This window comes from Limanda limanda, chromosome 10, assembly GCF_963576545.1.
Source record: "Limanda limanda chromosome 10, fLimLim1.1, whole genome shotgun sequence".
Lineage (NCBI taxonomy): Eukaryota > Metazoa > Chordata > Actinopteri > Pleuronectiformes > Pleuronectidae > Limanda > Limanda limanda.
This window is the reverse complement of record NC_083645.1, coordinates 14,872,967-14,892,056: the sequence shown is the minus strand read 5'-3', so window position 1 is coordinate 14,892,056 and position 19,090 is coordinate 14,872,967. Positions and strand designations below refer to the sequence as shown.

At 41.5% G+C, this 19,090-nt stretch overlaps 3 protein-coding genes across 4 annotated transcripts; 2 read left to right on the top strand and 1 right to left on the bottom strand.

Moving 5' to 3' along the window:
* Positions 1–298: 298 nt before the first annotated feature.
* si:ch211-175m2.5 (uncharacterized protein LOC568697 homolog) lies at positions 299–4,847 on the bottom strand. 2 transcript variants are annotated; one of them, XM_061079324.1, is made up of 6 exons: positions 4,753–4,847; positions 4,474–4,632; positions 4,222–4,383; positions 4,034–4,133; positions 3,597–3,727; positions 299–1,488 (listed from the first exon to the last, which is right to left on the bottom strand). In XM_061079324.1, the coding sequence occupies exons 2-6, from the start codon at positions 4,525–4,527 to the stop codon at positions 1,198–1,200; spliced, it is 738 nt and encodes a 245-aa protein (XP_060935307.1). In that variant the 5' UTR covers positions 4,528–4,632; positions 4,753–4,847; the 3' UTR covers positions 299–1,197. The 2 variants fall into 2 exon arrangements, with proteins under 2 accessions (XP_060935307.1, XP_060935306.1); XM_061079323.1 differs by having other exon boundaries at positions 4,474–4,560.
* A 329-nt stretch (positions 4,848–5,176) lies between these two features.
* polr2g (RNA polymerase II subunit G) lies at positions 5,177–7,555 on the top strand. The gene is made up of 8 exons (XM_061079768.1): positions 5,177–5,284; positions 5,564–5,673; positions 5,887–6,046; positions 6,239–6,289; positions 6,390–6,455; positions 6,657–6,728; positions 6,885–6,918; positions 7,265–7,555. Exons 1-8 carry the CDS (start codon positions 5,273–5,275, stop codon positions 7,276–7,278), a joined length of 519 nt encoding a protein of 172 aa, XP_060935751.1. The 5' UTR covers positions 5,177–5,272; the 3' UTR covers positions 7,279–7,555.
* Positions 7,556–7,727: 172 nt separating this feature from the next.
* On the top strand, positions 7,728–14,907 carry eef1g (eukaryotic translation elongation factor 1 gamma). Its single transcript, XM_061079263.1, has 10 exons — positions 7,728–7,778; positions 8,601–8,759; positions 8,984–9,047; positions 9,829–9,971; positions 10,144–10,287; positions 10,390–10,519; positions 11,561–11,762; positions 12,372–12,544; positions 13,601–13,725; positions 14,541–14,907. Exons 1-10 carry the CDS (start codon positions 7,767–7,769, stop codon positions 14,697–14,699), a joined length of 1,311 nt encoding a protein of 436 aa, XP_060935246.1. The 5' UTR covers positions 7,728–7,766; the 3' UTR covers positions 14,700–14,907.
* Positions 14,908–19,090: the final 4,183 nt, after the last annotated feature.

The following is a 19,090-nucleotide window of genomic DNA, read 5'->3' as shown; positions in this document are numbered from 1 at the left end:
CGTGTCTTCAGCTCTTCAGAAGAATTTAATGTGATTATGTTTGTACCTGAATAAGGAGTAGATATCCCGTTTAGATGACCTTCAGGCACATTGGTTCCTCGGGCGGAAATCCGACATTGACTTGACATTCACAGTCTCTTATGAAATGACACTTTTTCACTTGGGCAAATGTCTCCCTGAATATGCGAAGCTTTCACTTTCTACCAGAATTAATTTAATCTATGATGTAGCACACGACAAATAAATGAATGTGAACAATCATGATTTTGATTATTAAGTATTTTTATTTTTTGTATCTTTTATGTATTTGAGTGGTTAAGTTTGTATACATTTTTAGGGTTACAAGCTAGGGCTTAGTTTTTATATTTTTGTGAATTTCTCAAGAAATAATGCAGAGATCTTTATCTTTTTTCGTACAGATACGGATAATGATCTGGATTTATAAAATATCAAACAATCTATTTGAAATGATGATTAAGTGAAGATTAAGTTAAGGCCCTTCAGTTCTGCTGGTGTAATTTAACAAATTTCAATATGTACATGTGTATGGTGCCATCTGGTGGTGTGTTACTGGGCCAGCACTGTGGTCCAGATGAAAGAAAATTTTGTATACTTGTGAGAGTTTAGTGTTGGAGTCAGAAAAAGCAGCGTAAAAATCTAGAAAATGTAATTAAGCAGAAAAAATGGTTTTGAGCTGGTGAATAATGTTTTGAACACATCATTCGGCAACACATGGTGACCAAGGTTCTTTCATTTGATTTCATAAACAAGAAGATAAAGAGTTGCCTTGGGACTGAATTTAAGCTATTTATCATGTAGATTAAAATATAATATATACGAAAAGATCTTATTTAATAGAGTTAAAAGACAACTGATGCTATTGTGAACTTTATAATTACACTGCAAACATACAACTGCAAAAATATTTCAATCCCCGCCCCCCTCCTCCACCACCACCACGGCAAGTGTCAAATAAAAAACTTACACCAAAAATTCTAAATGTCAAAGTAAATAAACAAACTCACAAAATCAAATTGTCGCTTTCACGTAATCAATTGAACACGTATATTATTTGTAGACAAGAGCGATATGCATGTAACAGAGTCCTGGAGTTATAGACAGGCCCATCTCTTTCTCTCCTTCACACTCACACTCACAAACACAAGCATTGGGCAGGACTATTGTTTGTGTCACTTTTCACTTGCGCTCCCCGCCTGCCTTCTCCTTGCTCTTGTCCTTGGGAACACGGCCCATGTTGTAAAACTCTGGGTTCGGCCTCATGTCGGTGAGGTGGGCGAGCCGGTTGGACATGGCAAAGAATGCAGCGATGGCAGCGATGTCCCAGGCATCCTCGCAGTCAAAGCCTACTTCCTCTAAAGACTGGAGGTGCTGCTCCGTGATGGTGTCGCTGCGACACACGGCCATTGCAAAGTCCAGCATGGCACGCTCCCTCGGTCCCAGATCTGCGTTCTCATAGTTAGTAATGACCTGGATGAGGGCAGGGAGAGGGCTGGTTAGTGGAATTATTTAGTTTGCCTTGTTTGTTTTACAGTAAGGAAGGAAACCAAAAAAACTGAAAATATCAGTAGTCATATCAAGGAGGGGAAATATATGGATGTGAAAATGGGAATAATTGAAACTGATACAAGGAACAAGAAAGATCTATTTCTCCTTTTCTTCGATTAAACACAGTGAAATTTTGCAACATGAAAACAGTGTCAGTGTGTATGTGATGAGTCACCATCTCGACCAAGGATGTTATCCCCCACCCCCCACAATGTCTGATTGTTCGTTGGTTTCTGTGTGCAGGAGGTTTACACAAACTACGGAACATACACCGCTTTCCACATTATTATGCAAATTACACTTTGCTCAGATTTTCCTAAATATTAATGCACAGCCAGTCAGTATAATTTTCAAGTCATCAACTGTTAGAGTATAATTCAAATTTTATTGACCAAACTTCCCAATAATAACAGTATTTTTTTTTTAAATAAAAAACTCAAAATGCAGTGTTCCAAATTATTATGCAGACTTTCTGAGTTTCAGAGTTTCAAGATATTTTATAGGTCGTAAAGAACTAAAAATTTTCATTTGTTGAATTTGCAGCATTAAGGTCATATTAACTGAAATCAAAAAAAGTTTTAATCAAAAACATCTTAACAGGTCAAGTTACATGTCAACATAGGACTGCTTCTTTGATATCACCTTCACAATTCTTGCATCCATTGAACTTGTGAGTTCTTTGATAGTTTCGGCTTTAATGTCTTTGATGCCATAATAGCCTCCCAGAGCACCTGCTTTGATGTGAACTGCCTTCCACCCACATAGATATTTTGCTTGATGATGCTCCAAAGGTTCTCAATAGGGTTAAGGTCAGGGGAAGATGGGGGCCACACCATGAGTTTCTCTCCTTTTATGCCCATAGCAGCCAATGCCCCAGAGGTATTCTTTGCAGCATGAGATGGTGCATTGTCATGCATGAATATGATTTGGCTTCGGAAGGCACGGTTCTTCTTTTTGTACCACGGAAGAAAGTGGTCAGTCAGAAACTCTACGTACTTTGCCGAGGTCATTTTCACACCGTCAGGGACCCTGAAGGGGCCGACCAGCTCTCTCCCCATGATTCCGGCCCAAAACATGACTCCGCCACCTCTTTGTTGACGTCTCAGCCTTGTTGGGACATGGTGGCCATTCACCAACCATCCTCTACTCCATCCTTCAGGACCTTCAAGGGTTGCACGGCACTCATCCGTAAATAAAACAGTTTGGAGGTTAGTCTTCATGTAGTCCTGAGTCCAGTACAACCTTTTTTGCTTGTGAGCTTGGTTTAGGGGTGTCCGAATAACAGGTTTAAGGACACTTGCAAACCTCTTGAGCATCCTACATCTTGAAGTTAGCGAGACTCCAGAGGTACCAGCGGCTTCAAACACCTGTTTGCTGCTATTCAATGGCATTTTAGTGTCTGCTCTCTTAACCCTACGCATTTGTTTGGCAGAAATCTTCCTTATTTTGCCTTTGTCTGAACGAACCCGCTTGTGCTGTGAGTCAGTGACAAATTTCTTCACCGTCCGATGATCACGCGCAATTCTTTTGGAAATATCCAATGTTGTGATACCTTGATCAAGGAATTGCATTATTTGCTGCTTTTCAGCAGCAGAGGGATCCTTTTTCTTCCCCATTTTGCCTGAAACATGTAGCTTGCTTAATAATGTGGAACATCCTTCTTAAGTAGTTTTCCTTTGATTGGGCTCACCTGGCAAACTAATTATCACAGGTGTCTGAGATTGATTTCAACCATCCAAATAGCCCTGAGACACAATACCATCCATGAGTTTAATTCAAAAACTAAAAAATGAATGTTTATGACCATTAAATCAAATTTGCATAATAATGTGGAACGCGGTGTATTCCCACAAAGCTTGGTGGAAGGATGGGACATGGGCCAAGAAAGAAAACATTACATTTTGGCGCGGATCTGGGATTTGATTTCTTTTCCTCTTTCTTAAACATTGCGAGAGAGGAGTATTCACAGATAAAAACAGGCATATTTAGGGGTCTGATATCTATGGCCAACAATCAGTAAAAGGCGATACCTGATCAGACAGAGTGGGCTTCTTGGAGAAGATGCGGTGCAGTGCACTGTGGGACACCACACAGTAAAGACACTTGTTGTGGATGCTGGTTGCGACTACGACCAGCTCACGATCTGCCTTGGTTAAACTGCCTGGAAGACATTAGACACTGAATAAATGTGAAATCAGGACAAACATCACGTGGACACTAACAACACACAAAGACAGTGTCTGACGCATGTACACCTAAATGATATGTAACTGATATTGTGCATAACCTGCACATCCTGACACTGTTTAATCACCTTCATCGTGTGGTGGAGGAGGTGTCGTCACCCTCATAAGTGTCAATACTGTTTCAGGGAGGCCATGGTGGAAAAACTACATACCACTTAACCGGCCTCATAGAAACACACAGAGACACATCTACACAGACACATGGACACAAGGACACACACCTGTCTCCTTGTTCATTAGTTCATTGTAGTAGGTGAAGAAAGCTCTGAACTCTGCAGGCCTGTGAGAGAGCACTTTGAAGACATTTGGCAAAAAGCCTCCCTGTGAACACAACAGCAACAACAGGATTTAAAACAAGTGCAGCAGTGTTGAATGTCTCACTTATTCACGTGTTGATTTACTTTTTTACCTTGGACTCAACTTCCTCCATGAGCTCCACTATATCATAAGGCAAGTCTTTCTTGTTGGGGACTGGGTAGCGGCTGATCTTCTCCGGAGGAGGAGGGTCACTGGACAGAAGTCTGGTTCCAGCAGCTGCAGCCACATTCCCCCGGGACCGGAGCGCCGCCGCCTGGCCGCGGTACCGGAGAGGAACATGGGGGTCATACGGGGACGGGGCCAAAGGCAGCGAGGAGAATTGAGAGAATACACGAGTACTTACAAGCTGTGTGAACACAGGAGGACGAAACACCTTGGAGATGAGGTTACTCGCCATGACACTGCCTGGAACTTGCACAGTTACGGAGTCCTGGAAGGGTCAGATCACAGCAAAAGTTATTTGGTTCCTGTAATGTCGCCGAACTGCTTTTTAGGCAAGCGGCTGGAGGGCGTGTCCATAGAAGAAAGACGAGAGATTATTGATAAATCAGTCACGATCATAATATAATCAGCTCACGTACTAAAATTCAACCCATCACATACTGACTGACATCACAGTTACCTGTTAGGTAAGTTTGGAAAAACTGATGATCAGATGCTGATCATCCTGGGAAACTAGTCCAGTGATTTATGATTAAAACATCTCTGTTGACATTGGAGCACAGTCGGACTGGCCAATCACAGGGCAGCACTGAGTCAAGCCCGCTGTCTGGCGACGCCCTCCTGCACTACCCCTCCACAACGTTGGGGTCGGACTGTAGCGGACTGTTGCCATGCTTTGCTTCTATTGTCTACTGTTATGAGTCGAAATAAATCATTACTCAATGCTTATAAGTATGTATTTAGTTATTTATTATCATATATATTAACTTATTTGTGGATATTATCAGATATGTATTCCAGAGACCGAATTCTTCCTGGAAAACCACAACAGTCTCATTTCATCGACGGTTCACCCACTGACCCGGAAGAGACTGTGTAGCGAGCCAGCGTCCGGTTTCCATTCAAAGACTGAGATGCGGTGCTTCTGAGTTTTCAAAACAACAATACTAACCGAGGTCTAATTGGAGATCATACCCGAGATGTTTTACCATGTAAGTACGAGTATTATTCCCACTGTACGAGCTGGCTGATGGCAGAGAACGGACCTTTATTTTAGAAAGGTCTGATTACCGTGATCGCTGCTTGGTTAGCATTGCTAATGTCGCTAAACAAAACTTCTCCAGTATTGTTTTTGTTTCGATCACATGCTGACACATTCACATGTCCCCCTTGCATCGCATGGACAGCAAACACAGACATATCACGTCCATTTGCTCTTTTACCGTTATTGCATTATTAATAACGGAATTCTTGTACTTTTTCTGTTACAGATTTCATTGGAGCATGAAATCTTGCTACACCCGAGGTACTTTGGTCCGAACCTCCTCAACACCGTTAAGCAGAAGCTTTTCACAGAGGTGGAGGGAACCTGTACTGGCAAGTGAGTGACTGCAATACTCAGCTGAATGCAGGAGATTTCAATTTAATGGATTGATCAATCTTGTTGATGATATATGGATCAGATGTTAGTGAAGTTCCACAAACTTAAACCACATGCATATTTACATAAGTTAACTCTATTATATTAATATTTTAGTGATGCATTCATATTCCAGCATGGATTTGACCCCTCTTGTGAATTTCTCTCTTTCAGGTATGGCTTTGTGATTGCAGTCACCACCATTGACAACATTGGGGCAGGTGTAATCCAGCCAGGCAGAGGGTTCGTCCTGTACCCAGTCAAGTACAAGGCCATTGTGTTCCGCCCATTTAAGGGGGAAGTGGTGGACGCTGTGGTCACTCAAGTCAACAAGGTGAGCAACAGTGCAGTGCATCTTGTTAAAACGTGTGTTCACATGTACACACTGTGATTCCAGTTAGATACATTTGTATGTTGTCATTTTGAGCAAGATGATTATTTTGGTATTTGTTTAAGTGGAATCAAAGTCTTTGTTATTGAATCACACAGATTTGAACTTTGTTATTTATTTCCCTGTTTCTTACAGGTTGGATTGTTCACAGAAATCGGTCCCATGTCTTGCTTCATCTCTCGCCATGTGAGTCCCTGTAGCATCTACAGTTGCTGTCTGAATTGCTTGCCTTTGGTACATGTTTATATTTTATATCATATATCTTGTCTTCTCTTGTTTTTTTTAGTCCATCCCTTCAGAAATGGAGTTTGACCCCAATTCCAACCCTCCTTGTTATAAAACAGTTGATGAGGTAAGAATATTTAGTCTTATATGTATTATATCGTATAACATAATTATTAAACAAAAAATAGTTTACGGCTGAAAATATTTCACTGTTTTGGGTTTTAACAGCTTTTCAAAATTAACGGTTAAATATGAAGATTCAGATCATTGTTATCACACTTGTGTTAAGGAAAACGTGTTTTTAATGATTTCCTCTGTTCTCTTCTAGGACATTGTTATCCAACAAGATGATGAGATCCGGCTCAAGATTGTGGGAACAAGAGTGGACAAGAATGACATTGTAAGTGTATTCTGTTTTTAACAAAGGACCAATGTTTTTGCTTCAATACAGGAAAAGATGTGTGACTATATGTCAGATGTTACAAGGTGATTCATAAATTATGCAGTGTATGTTATTTTACTGGATTATGCAAACAAGTTTTTCTTTGTTTTTCAGTTTGCTATTGGATCTCTCATGGATGACTATCTGGGTGAGTATTATACCTCAGAACACTGTCATACAGGTGGTAGATGTGCTCATTAGACGGTCATTAATTGTTATATCTATTAAATTATATGAAATTATTCAACACAATGAGGTTATTGTGATTAATAGTTTGATACATTTTTTAAAAATTGTTTTAGTTTATTTTATGTAGCAAATATAGGTGTTCTTAGGCTTGTACTGTCAGGTTGTCTCAACATACCCAGGATATCTCTTTGTTGTTTGGTCAAACTCAGTAACAACCACAGTGTTGCTAACTAGTCTTACAACCACAGTTATTGCTCTGCGATTTTTTCTTTTTTATTGAAGTTCTCATCCTCTCTCCTTTCCAGGTCTTGTGAGCTGATTCACACCAGAGGATGCACGGGGAACATTTGATGTAGTAGTGTCTTTCTTTGTAATAATTGATATTTTTCTACAGTGTTGATATGGTTTGGTGACAGGCAGTTAAGCCCACAGCTACTTTTGTTTCATTATCATGCTCTACAGACTGTATTTCAATTTTTTATATTGGAAGTGATGAATTATGTTTTTTCTCTCATTAGGAATTCTTATTTCCATCTCAACTGTATGTTTGTTTTTCTGTATGTGAGCAGTAATAAAGTATTTGTATTGTTCTTATATATATTTGTCTTATCTTTGTCTGTTTTAAATACCTACATTCTTATCTAGTTTTAAATCTATGGCATTGTGCTGAAACGTGGCACAGCTTCACCCTGACGTACAAAGCCAGAGCCGAAATGTGAACGCGGAAGTGTCACAGGCGCGCACGTCTGTTGGGCGTAAATACGTCAGAGGAGCGCGCCCTCGCTCTTTCTTTCTCTCGTCCTGAAGATGGCGGCAGGGGTGAGTAAAATGGAGAGATGGCCACTGAATCCACTGCGTGCGAACTTTCTGACTCAATCCGCTTTACATCAGTCGCATCCGAGCTCTTTTTGGACTTCTTTCGTTATGATCCGTGTCCTGAGCGTCAGATGGAGCAGATAACGTGTGTATTTATGGAGATGTTCATTCAGTTAGCTTGTGCTACACTGACGTAGCATTGCCAGTGAATGACGCCCCTCTCCTGGCGCAGGCTAGTGCCACGTTACCATTAGCTGTTTTCATTCTGTGAAACTTACCTGCTACATTCTTAAATATCTCACTTTAATCCCAGTTTAGTTATCGCCCGGTTTGAGTTGAGTTTGAGTGTTCTCTGTAGCTTAAGGGTGTGAAGGAAACCCCTTTGATTTTCTATGAGCGAGTATGATGCTAGTTAGCCTTTGAAGCTAACAAATAGCCACGTGAATATCTTGGGTTTTTGTTCGTGGCTCGTATCCTAAACCATATTTGATCTTGGTAGTTCGCTTTTGTAAGTTATATTTAGGCATCTTTGAAAGTGTCACCATGTCCCCTTTTACTTTTAAGAGTGTAAGATGGGGCTAACCATCAGGTTTTAAATGGCTTCATTCATTTTAAATGGCGTCATCAAAACTCAAAGTCCCAGCATGCCCTGTAACTGGAGTGATACCAGTTTTAGCTGTAGAAGTTCCAACGTTATTTAACTGGACTTTAAATGACATTGATATGAAAACCTTAAGGAAACTCAACATGTAGCTATCCTGAATACAAAATTGTGACAAATTAAATCAATGTTTTATTTTAAATTGTTTTGTCTCTTCGTTACAGACTCTGTACTCGTACCCAGAGAACTGGCGGGCGTTCAAGGCCCAGATTGCAGCCCAGTACAGTGGCGCTCGCCTTAAGATCGCCAGCAGCTCCCCTGCCTTCACCTTCGGGCAGACGAACCGCACTCCTGCCTTCCTCAGCAACTTCCCCCTGGGCAAGGTGAGTGCTACCGGTTTTGTTGGTTTAATGGTATTGTCTGAGTTAAGCTGTGTTTAAATTCAAAGTCTCAAAGTCTTAGTCACTCTGGTTTCAATGTTAGGGATGAATATAACAAACGATGAGTATATGTTCGTCACGTCAACATCTTCACTTATTTTGAACTGGTTTGACTACACTGCTTATGTGTGAATAGTAGATTCTAAATAAGTCTGTTTTGTTTACAGGTACCAGCCTACCAGGGAGATGACGGGTTCTGTCTGTTTGAGAGCAATGCCATTGCTCATTACCGTAAGTCTAACTTTGATCAATAATCAAATGCTTAGTTTTACCAACCCTGAGTTCGGATGTTAATCCAGAACAGGGATTTTCAACCTGGTGGGGTTGCAAGATAATATTTGGTGACATCAAGATGGTTGTAAGGACAAAGACGGACCTGTAAACTAAACTTGGGAAAGCTGTGTGTCGATCCCCCCCCCTGTCTTTGGGCAAGGCAGTGTCCAGATATGGCACAAAGTCTTAATCTGACAGGGGAAGAGAAACAGAACCATGTTCATCCCAGTCATCTCTGTTTCAGTGAGTTAAAGGCTGGTTCATGCTATGGGCACATTAAACAAAAAGTGTATTTTTTTTATTGCCTTCACAATTGACAGACTTAAACGAATGACTCCACCTCTGACTGTAAGCTGCCAGTGAGGGTATTCTGGCCTTGCAACAGCTGCTTGGTGGCTTAGGGGGAAAGAAAAAAAAAAATCAGCGCGCATCATGTTACCACATGATTTAATTGCACAGTTTCTTTGAGGACTTTACATGTTTGTCAGAGGTCTAGAGTTTCATAGTTGCATGTGTCTGTCCAGTAAGCGAAATTAAGTTTAGATTCTTTAAATATATTTTCGCAGTGGACAATGTATTCATTGTTGAGTTGGGCCATCAGTAGCATATGGTTACCTGTGCCTAAAAAGGAATACAACCATTATCAGGTCCACTCGTTGGCTGGCTAAATATTTTACTGTTGTGTCGCTAGGCAACGTGCATTAAATTGATTCTTAAATGTCAAATTTTTCAATTGCAGTGAGCAATGAGGCCCTGCGTGGTGCCACTCCCCAGGCCGCAGCCCAGGTGCTGCAGTGGGTGAGCTTCACTGACTCTGAGATCATCCCACCAGCCAGCGCATGGGTCTTCCCCACCCTGGGAATCATGCAGTTCAACAAACAGGTATCTTACTCAGCAATTCTTAAACAAACATAAGACTTAAATGATTATTTGGTGGAAAGTGGGTGCAAGTTGGCCAGAGTGCACTGCCCTGCTGTTGTGACTTGGCACTTAATTATATAGTAGGTTTCAAATGTAATCCTGCATCGTCATGTTTTTATCTGGCTCTGTGCAGGCAACAGAGCAGGCCAAGGAGGACATGAAGAAAGTCCTGACAGTGCTGAACCAACACCTGAGCACCCGTACCTTCCTTGTGGGAGAGAGGATCAGCCTAGCAGACATCACTGCGGCCTGCTCCATGATCTGGCTCTACAAACAGGTTTGTCGTGCACACCACAGCTAACATTGACAAGTCGCATGTGTAGGGATTTGAGTCTAGATGCTCTTTCAAGAGATTTAACCTCTTCTTTCTAACCTCTAGGTCCTTGAGCCTTCTTTCCGTCAGCCGTACCCCAACGTGACCCGCTGGTTTGTCACCTGCGTCAACCAGCCCCAGTTTAAGGCGGTCCTCGGAGAGGTCAAGCTGTGTGAGAAGATGGGCCAGTTTGATGGTAATTCAACAATAATGAGATCAGACTTCACACTACATTAGTACATGACAACTCTTTTGAAGGGCGACATTAGTCATTTTCTGTTTCTAAATTCTAGTTGAGCTGAAATATATAATTAGTTTTGTAGCATTATGTTTGTGTTCATCTAAATTGCCGTTATTTACGAAGTCCTTGCCAGATAGTAGCCCCAGAGAAGGCTTATCCAAACGCATTACAATCAGAGCTGCTACTAAAAATATGTGCACCTCGTCCACCTCACCACTATGTTATATATGATTGATTTTGAGTTGGGCATAGAGAATTCTTGAACACTATAGGTCTGGGTATTTGGTTTTAAGCTTAAATCGGCTACCCACAACCCACCCATCTGTTAAGTGGATTTCTGACATGTTCTGAGAACACAAACTAATGTTGCTTAAGAATTATTTTAAAGTAACCACTGCTTCTCTACCAATCTTTTTACTCAAGCTATTCAGTGCCTCTTTAGTGCTTTTGAGAATTAGGAAAAACTAGGAGTGTAATTGGCTGATCAGTAAAAAAACCAAACAATAATCGCACTGTTTTCTGTTATTAAAGAATACATGCTTACACTAATGAGCCGTCCCATTGGTAAACTCATTGTGTCCCCTGTCTGGGCAAGGCGGTGTCCAATAATGGCACAAAGTCTTAATCTGACGGGGGAAGATAAACATAAAAACCAAGTTCATCCCAGTCACCTCTGTTCGTGAGTTAAAGGCTGGTTCATGCTTTGGTTACACTAAGAACCACTGAACAATGTATTGAAATGGATGAGTGACATTAGTCATTTTCTTTGTCTAAATTCTTGTTCAGCTGAAATGAATTAGTTTTGTAGCCTATATATATATATATATATATATATATTTTTTTTTTTACATCTAAATGGGCGTTGTGCAAATCTTGTCAAATTGCTTTGAATAGTTCACTTTTTATTTCCTAAGTCCTTGCCAGATAGTAGCCCCAGAGAGGGCTAATCCAAAGACATTACACATGAACATGTTTTTCATTGTTCCATTTCTCCAGCCAAGAAGTTTGCAGAGATGCAGCCCAAGAAAGAGTCCGCCCCTAAGAAAGAGAAGGCACCAAAAGAGGCAGCCAAGCCCCAGGAGAAGAAAGAGAAGAAAAAGGAAGAGAAAAAGCCTGAGCCAGAAGAGCTGGATGAGTGTGATGTTGCTTTGGCCGCTGAGCCCAAAGCCAAGGACCCCTATGCACACCTGCCAAAGAGGTAAACATCTGCAGGCTGTCCTTCTCCGTGGGGTTAGTTTTTTGTAATGCATTTTAATTTTGCCCTCCAGATTTGTCTCACGTCTAGCTAATATTTAAAAGGTTTCTGAATGTGATCTAGATGGACAAATGTGTACACGGTCTTATTCCATCCAATCACTTCAGCAAATAATTTCTGAGTAATTTCCCTCAAGTTAAAATGAGCACTAATTAGTTGGTGGAGGGTGTTGACTCTCCGTGACGCGTTTGAGTGTCACATTGAATTGCTCACAAACAAAGATGTTTGGTGTACAGTGTGTTGGTCAGTAACGGGCCTGTAAACTTCACTTGGGAAAGCTGTGTGCGGACCCCCCCCCCCCACTTCCCTGTCTTTGGGCAAGGCAGTGTCCAGATATGGCACCAAGTCTTAATCTGACAGGGGAAGAGAAACAGAACCATGTTCATCCCAGTCATCTCTGTTCAGTGAGTTAAAGGCTGGTTCATGCTATGGGCACATTTAACAATATCATAGATTCAAAATGTTTTTTTTATTTTACAATATCTGCTCACGTTGTCTCTCATATGTATAGAAAGCAGATGTGTACATGACCTGATCCTTTCTGTTTTTTAGCGCATTTGTTATGGATGAGTTCAAGAGGAAGTACTCCAACGAGGACACACTGACAGTAGCCCTTCCCCACTTCTGGGAGCACTTTGACAAAGAGGGGTATTCCATCTGGTACGGCCAGTACAAATTCCCAGAGGAGCTTACATTGGCGTTCAAGAGCTGCAACCTTATCACAGGTGAGACACTGCAGCAGCCATTAGAACAAATGCATTGATCTAAGGAAGTAACTAAAGCATCATGTAATTTCTCTCACTGTGCAGTCAATGATTTAAACTCCTGTTTCTCAGTCAACATACTCTAGTAGCTCAGTGTTTGGAAAGGGAGCCTAGAAATTGAGGTTGATGTAATTTATAAAACAAGTACTGATCTCTAGTAGAATCTTGTGTTCTACCATGACCCTCAAGAAAGGAAACATTGTGCGAGAATGTGAATGACGTGCAGTAATAATCCAGTCATTGAATGTCGACTCCGAGCTGCTGCTCAAAATAATTGCACCTAATCCACCTCAGTTTATGATGTGTTTTTGAGTTGGGCCTAGAGAATTCTTGAAAGTTTGCTTAAGGTGTGGTGTGTTTGGTTTTAAGCCTAAATCTGTAACCCACATCTGTTTAGTGTAGTTTTGACGCATATTTAAGGGAAGTGGATTTCTGACGTTCTAAGAACATAAACCAATGCTGCTTAAGAATTAAGTGGCCGCTGGTTCTCTAACAATCTTTTTACTCAAGCTATTCAGCTCTTGAGTGCTTTTGAGAATTAGGAAAAACCAGGTGTGTAATTGGCTGATAAGAAAAAAAAAAAAAAAACACTTATTTAAGAATACACACTTGCACTAATAAGTCGCCCCGTTGGTAAACGCATCGTGTCCCCTGTCTGGGCAAGGCGGTGTCCAATAATGGCACAAAGTCTTAATCTGACGGGGGAAGAGAGAAATAAAAACCAAGTTCATCCCAGTCACCTCTGTTTGTGAGGTTAAGGCTGGTTCATGCTTTGGTTACACTAAGAACCACTGACCGAGGTAATGAAATGTCACTTAAGTTCTTAGTTTGAGCCTTTTTGGCATTTTTGAGATGCTGAAGGGAATTGAGTCACCTAGAATCTCTCTGGAGTATTTATTATACTGCAAATGGTGCATTATTCACTGTCGAGTAAAATTTCTTCCACACTTAACATTGTTGATTTATGTCGCTATTGATTGTTAAAATGTCATTGACTCAAATGTTGTTAATTAACAGGTATGTTCCAGCGCCTGGACAAACTGAGAAAGACTGCCTTTGCTAGTGTCTGCTTGTTTGGCACCAACAATGACAGCGCCATCTCTGGTCTGTGGGTCTTCAGAGGCCAAGAGCTGGCTTTCCCTGTAAGTTTTCACAATCTTTGAACACACTTAGCATGACGTCCGGACTTCACCCAATGACCACTCTCAAGCATGTACTGCCAGTTTTGTCAAAGTAGTTTGTTTCAGACAAAGACGGTATGTTTGCCTAGTTGCTGGACTAATGTCCTAATCTGCTTCTAAAAAATATGCAAGCTATTTTGGAGTCGGGGTATACATGGTCTGGCTGAAGACGTGTATTGTCTGATTTGTAAACATTCTTTAAAAGATACGACTTGACATTTAAGAGTAGACAATTTTGTGTTTTTAAAATGCAGACTATAATTGTTGGGTAGAAATAGGCCTGCACTACAGGAGTCATCCCTCTGTGGTGAAAGCAGTGTGTCCCCTGTCTTTGGGCAAGGCAGTGTCTATTCATGGCACCAAGTCTTAATCTGATGGGGGAAGACAAACTTGAGACCATGTTCATCCCAGTCAACTCTGATTGTGAGTAAAAGGCTGGTTCATGCTATGGGCACATTCAACATCATAGATTCAAAATTTTAATTTCAGTATTAAGTTGAGCTGTCTGTCCAGCTTTAGTTTGAGCCTCCATCTCTGGATTGAGGCTCAAAATGACAGTGAGATGGAGACAAAGAAAATTACTCAGTTGTAAATTCTTTGGCTGCATCTTGCCTGGTTTGCCTTTGAATGCATTCTATTTGAAGTATTCCCTGTTGGATATGCTGACCTGAGTACTCGTCTGATTACCAAGGGTGTCTATGTTATCTGCTGGTCAAACCTTTAGGGTAATTAGCTACCAATCACATAACTCATTGTTTTGTTTCTACCTCTTCCAGCTGGCTCCAGACTGGCAGATCGACTATGAATCATATGACTGGCGCAAGCTGGATTGTGACAGCGAGGAGTGCAAGCTCATGGTGAAGGAGTACTTTGCCTGGGAGGGAGACTTTAAGCATGTGGGTAAAGCCTTCAACCAGGGCAAGATCTTCAAGTGAAAAGGACTCTGGGACAGGACGGTGTAAAGAAAGCACTCAGCGCTTCAAAACTTAAACCTATGGACTTTCAGCCAACACGTGCTTACTTATCTTCAAGAACGACTTGGATCGACAGTGTTTAAAGACAAATGAAATATTTCAGTGGCCCCAAACTGGTTTTTTGTTCAACCTGTGAAATAAAGCATTTTCCATAATGCAATCTGTGGGATTTCATGTCTGGTGTATGATTTCATTCTAAATGACTATAAAAGTGATAACTCATCTACAAGCGCATTTATCTTTGTAAGTCCATTACAGTCAAGGCAACCACCCAGGAAAAAGACAAATTGAGAAAGTAATTATTCACTTGATACACTGACTCACTGTTTTGGTAACAGTGCGCTCTAATGACTACACCCAACATCTATACTGGGTGTGGTTGGATGAAATCTTGTATCTAAACTTCTTAGCTCCATATCAAGAGACTGACATTTAAGAATAACTACATGTACTTAATTTTATACTTAATATTAATTTGGTAATGACACAATGCATTAAGCATATGGAAAACTCGTTTGCTTTCGTACCCCAAAGCAGTTGCTCTGCCTTAAACAGTGTTGGTTGCAGTACCCTCTGCCGTCTGCAGAGGTCAGACAAAGACCTAACACTGAGAAACTGTTCAATGAGCCTTATCCAGCAGAGAACAAATGAGTGGCTAGTGCTCTGTGGTTTGCACAAACTAAGACAAGAATGTCATCTGCTTTAAACTATGGGCTCTTGTTTTGATGTTACTTGTGCTTCCCCAAGGAGAGGAAGCCTGAAACAATTAATGAAAAACAGTCAAAAACAAAACTAACTTCATTTGATTCTTGAACAAGATACCAAGACTCGTACCATATAGTTTATCGAAATGCTTTAGTCAAATCTACGTACATGAACTATAATAAGCATTGATGAACTTAAAATGCCTGGAAACTGACTCACACCAACCAAGGTTTTTTTGGCAGACTGTTGTGCGATTTGACAAAACATCCCTTGGTTTGATCACACCCAGCTTTAATGCAAAAAGGCCTGTTTCAGAGCCTACCTCTGTAAGATGGTATCCTTATTCCCCTTAACAAGAGACCATGAAAAGTAAAAAAACATCCTTTAATTAGCTTTCTTTTTTCGCGATGGAGGACAAACGTGTTTATGAAGCCAGTGAATTTGTATGTGCCAGGTCAACAATGCTACCAGGGCGAAGACAACGACTTGATTTGATCGGCCACACCCAACTGTGTGAAAGTTTGTGCAACACTTTGGATCATTTGTTGTGCGTTTGCACACCTGCATCCAGGCTTATATTTTCACCACTGCCCTAGCTTATTTCTTTGTCTAGTTCTCTGTTTGTTCTACATTCAGTAGGGCAAACCAGGACAACTAGACCCGCCCATATAATATTTAGTGATGTTAACATTATGAATTCACATTATCTCGAAATATATCTCTGTGATGTTGGGTAACTTTTAGAACAGTTCTCTTTTGTTTTGTTCTGAGGTTTAGAAAACCCTGGGTGGGTCTCTTTGTTTCTGACACACACGAGAGATGCACGTCCCGGAGTGAGTCAAATGTGTCGTTTTTTCCAGCTTACTAAGCATGAGTCAAGAACCCTTTGGCGCAACCATCATCCACTGTAGTATTGAATCAGGGAGGCCATTTTAGTTTGTTCTGTGGTCTCATGGAAATCAGAAAATGGAAATGTTCCCATAACAGTGAAGCGCCCAAGTCCTTGAACACATGACTCACCCATCCTGTGGATCACGGTGGAAGAGGGCTGTAACTTGAGCAAATAACTTCGGCTTCACCCACAGCATCGCAGCAGTTACAACACTGCTGATGACTAACCCTTTGATTGCCGAAGGAGTGGCGTTACAAAGGCCTTTTCATCTCTCAATCACAGATACTTTCAATGTCAACACAACGCACACGGTTTTACGGCTTTTGGGGTGATTTTCTTATGCAAAAGTAGCAACACAAAGTCCATAAAACACTCTGATCCTTGTTTGTGTCAAGCAACTGCAGAGTTAAACAGCTCAACTAAAGTAAGCCACAAGAACAATGTGCAGTCCTATGCCAATGGCAACATTTTCTCTTGCAGTCCTGCCAACCTTCCTCCCCCTGGTCTTCATTTCTCTCTTGGCCGCACACTCACTACCTCTTTTTCCTTCCTCTCTCTTCGATTCCTCGCTCCCCGGTCGTGTTTTTTTTTTCCCTAAGTCCGCAGATGAGAGGGGGATTTCTCTAAAAAGCAGTTGCAGCAGTGAGGAGTGCCGGAGAGGGAGGAACACAGAGAGAGGCTGTATTGTTGCGCCACACTAGGTCCCTGTGTGGCTGTCAGACCCCCGAAGCTTTAGGCATGGTATGCATGTGCTGAGCATATGGCGGTTGAGGACGCACATCTGGAAAAGACTGAGGTGGTCGGTGGAGGGCTGGGAACTGAGAGGTGAAGAGCTAACACTGGGGAGTCGGAGGTGGAAATCCAACACTGATTTCTCGGAGGAGCGTCAATTGGCTCAAACATTTTGTTACTAAAAAGAGAGAAGAATGTTTAGATTGTCTTTGAGGGTTATAAATGTCACAGCAAGTCCTCCACTAGATATCTTCTGCCCCTCTCTGCAGCTTTATCAGGCAATAGTAGAGTGTGTCATTGTTGTAGGGACGTCTCCCCGGTGGACAGAGACGGCACACAGCCACCACACATAGTCCCACCCTTAAAGTTTTATGGAGTTTTCCCGAGACGCTGTCTGGGGTTGGGTTTCAAGTCCCGCAAAAATACATTAAACTCCAGCAGTAGGAATGGGGCCAGGAAAATGGACACTTAGTCAGCATTTGAGGGTTAATTCACCTCGTGTGTGCTCTCTTTGCAGTTGAATTGCATCTTGGGACATGTGAAAACTACCTGGGTTTCAAGCAGAGCCAAGCAAGGCGTCTGATAAATCTAAGAATGGAGAAGAGCATTATGGAAGCAAAAATTTCGAAATGCACATCTGCATACATCAGAGTGCATCTCTTTCATGAGGCAATAAAAAGGGATCTTCGGATGTTAACCTCTGTTCCTGGCTGAGGGGCGTTCCTTCCTATTCGTGCACTTAATGGGGTCTCAGCTGCACATTTCTCTTTGGCACTAAAAACAGCATAGTAATTCAGCACTGGAATGGAATGAGAGAGGTCAAAGGTGGGTCTGCTGAAGGGAAATAGCTGAAGAAGGCAGGGAAAGGCAAGTTGATATAGTAACCGAGCAGGCCTGACTCTACGAGAATGCCTTCGATTTACACCTTTAAACAATTCGTTTTTTAGAGAAGCGATTATTACACTGACGTGTGAGATTGCGTTGCCACAGCCACGGAGGTTGCCTGAGTGAGAGAGGAGAGGAAAGTGTGTGACATGAAGGAAGAGCGGAGGAGAGGTACGGCAGAGGGAAAACAGACAGCCCCTGCACTTTTGGACATGAAACCCCAGAGTTGCCTCAGTCTCATATTACCAGAATCTGGAGGTGGAGCATGAGGAGTGTTGTTGTCAAACTACAGCAAAAACGGTAATATGCACTACCATGGCTACCATGCGCATAAATATTGATACCTGGCGTTGAAAAACAAACCGAAGTAACACAATGAAATAAAAGTATAATAGAAAAAATAACAAAACATTGACTTTCCTCATTCTTCCAGTTGGTGCACAACTTGGCATCCAGCATTGCAAAAAGTAACTTTATGATAAAAAGTGACTCATCCTAGTGTCTGCTGCTTTGTGGTGTAGGGTGTGTACTGAGCCTTCAATCTTTAAATGGGCCTTGTCTATTATCTCCTTTGAAAACTTAAGTACAACTGTCTCTCTTCTTGTAAATAGGTTAAATTGCAGGTTTAAGGGCGTACAACCAGCAGTTTGAAGTAACTAACATAGTTTCACTTCTTTTCAAAACAGTTGATTTCCTCTTTTCAATTGCAACTCATTCATGTAAAATGGCAGTTGAGACCTTGAGGAGCTTCTAGCGAGGTTACGCAAAGATACCCCTGAGTCGCTTGGGGGAGAAATTGATCCCCGCTTCATGTATTGACTTGTTGGGAGCTTTACGTTCAACACAGTGAAATAGTTGCAGTGTTGGAACATTAACAGCTATGACTGGAATGTGCTGGGAAGGTATCTTCTGGTGTTGAAACACAACAGATGGGAGGTGATTCACAGGGAGGAGACACTCTTGCAAAAAAAAACAATCTTATCCCCCTTATCGCTCCGAACGGGTAAATAATTCAGAACAGTTGAAGAGTGAGTGATTTTCAGAGACTGTAAAGAAACTGATCACACAGTGGGTTTATCCAGTAGATAGGAAACACAGGTATACTTTTGTGTCAAATCTGTGGGGTTGCTTCATCGTC

Bases quoted from the DNA above. Each gene is read 5' to 3' on its own strand.
- si:ch211-175m2.5 (XM_061079324.1), bottom strand. From the start codon at position 4,527: ATGGCGAGTAACCTCATCTCCAAGGTGTTTCGTCCTCCTGTGTTCACA. The intron at 4,134-4,221 runs GTAAAAAAGTAA...TTGTGTTCACAG, and splicing joins TGGAGGAAGTTGAGTCCAAG to GGAGGCTTTTTGCCAAATGT. The intron at 1,489-3,596 runs GTATCGCCTTTT...GCCCTCATCCAG, and splicing joins AGCCCACTCTGTCTGATCAG to GTCATTACTAACTATGAGAA.
- polr2g (XM_061079768.1), top strand. The intron at 6,047-6,238 runs GTGAGCAACAGT...TGTTTCTTACAG, and splicing joins TGGTCACTCAAGTCAACAAG to GTTGGATTGTTCACAGAAAT. The intron at 6,290-6,389 runs GTGAGTCCCTGT...TGTTTTTTTTAG, and splicing joins CTTGCTTCATCTCTCGCCAT to TCCATCCCTTCAGAAATGGA.
- eef1g (XM_061079263.1), top strand. The intron at 10,288-10,389 runs GTTTGTCGTGCA...TCTAACCTCTAG, and splicing joins TGATCTGGCTCTACAAACAG to GTCCTTGAGCCTTCTTTCCG. The intron at 13,726-14,540 runs GTAAGTTTTCAC...TACCTCTTCCAG, and splicing joins GCCAAGAGCTGGCTTTCCCT to CTGGCTCCAGACTGGCAGAT.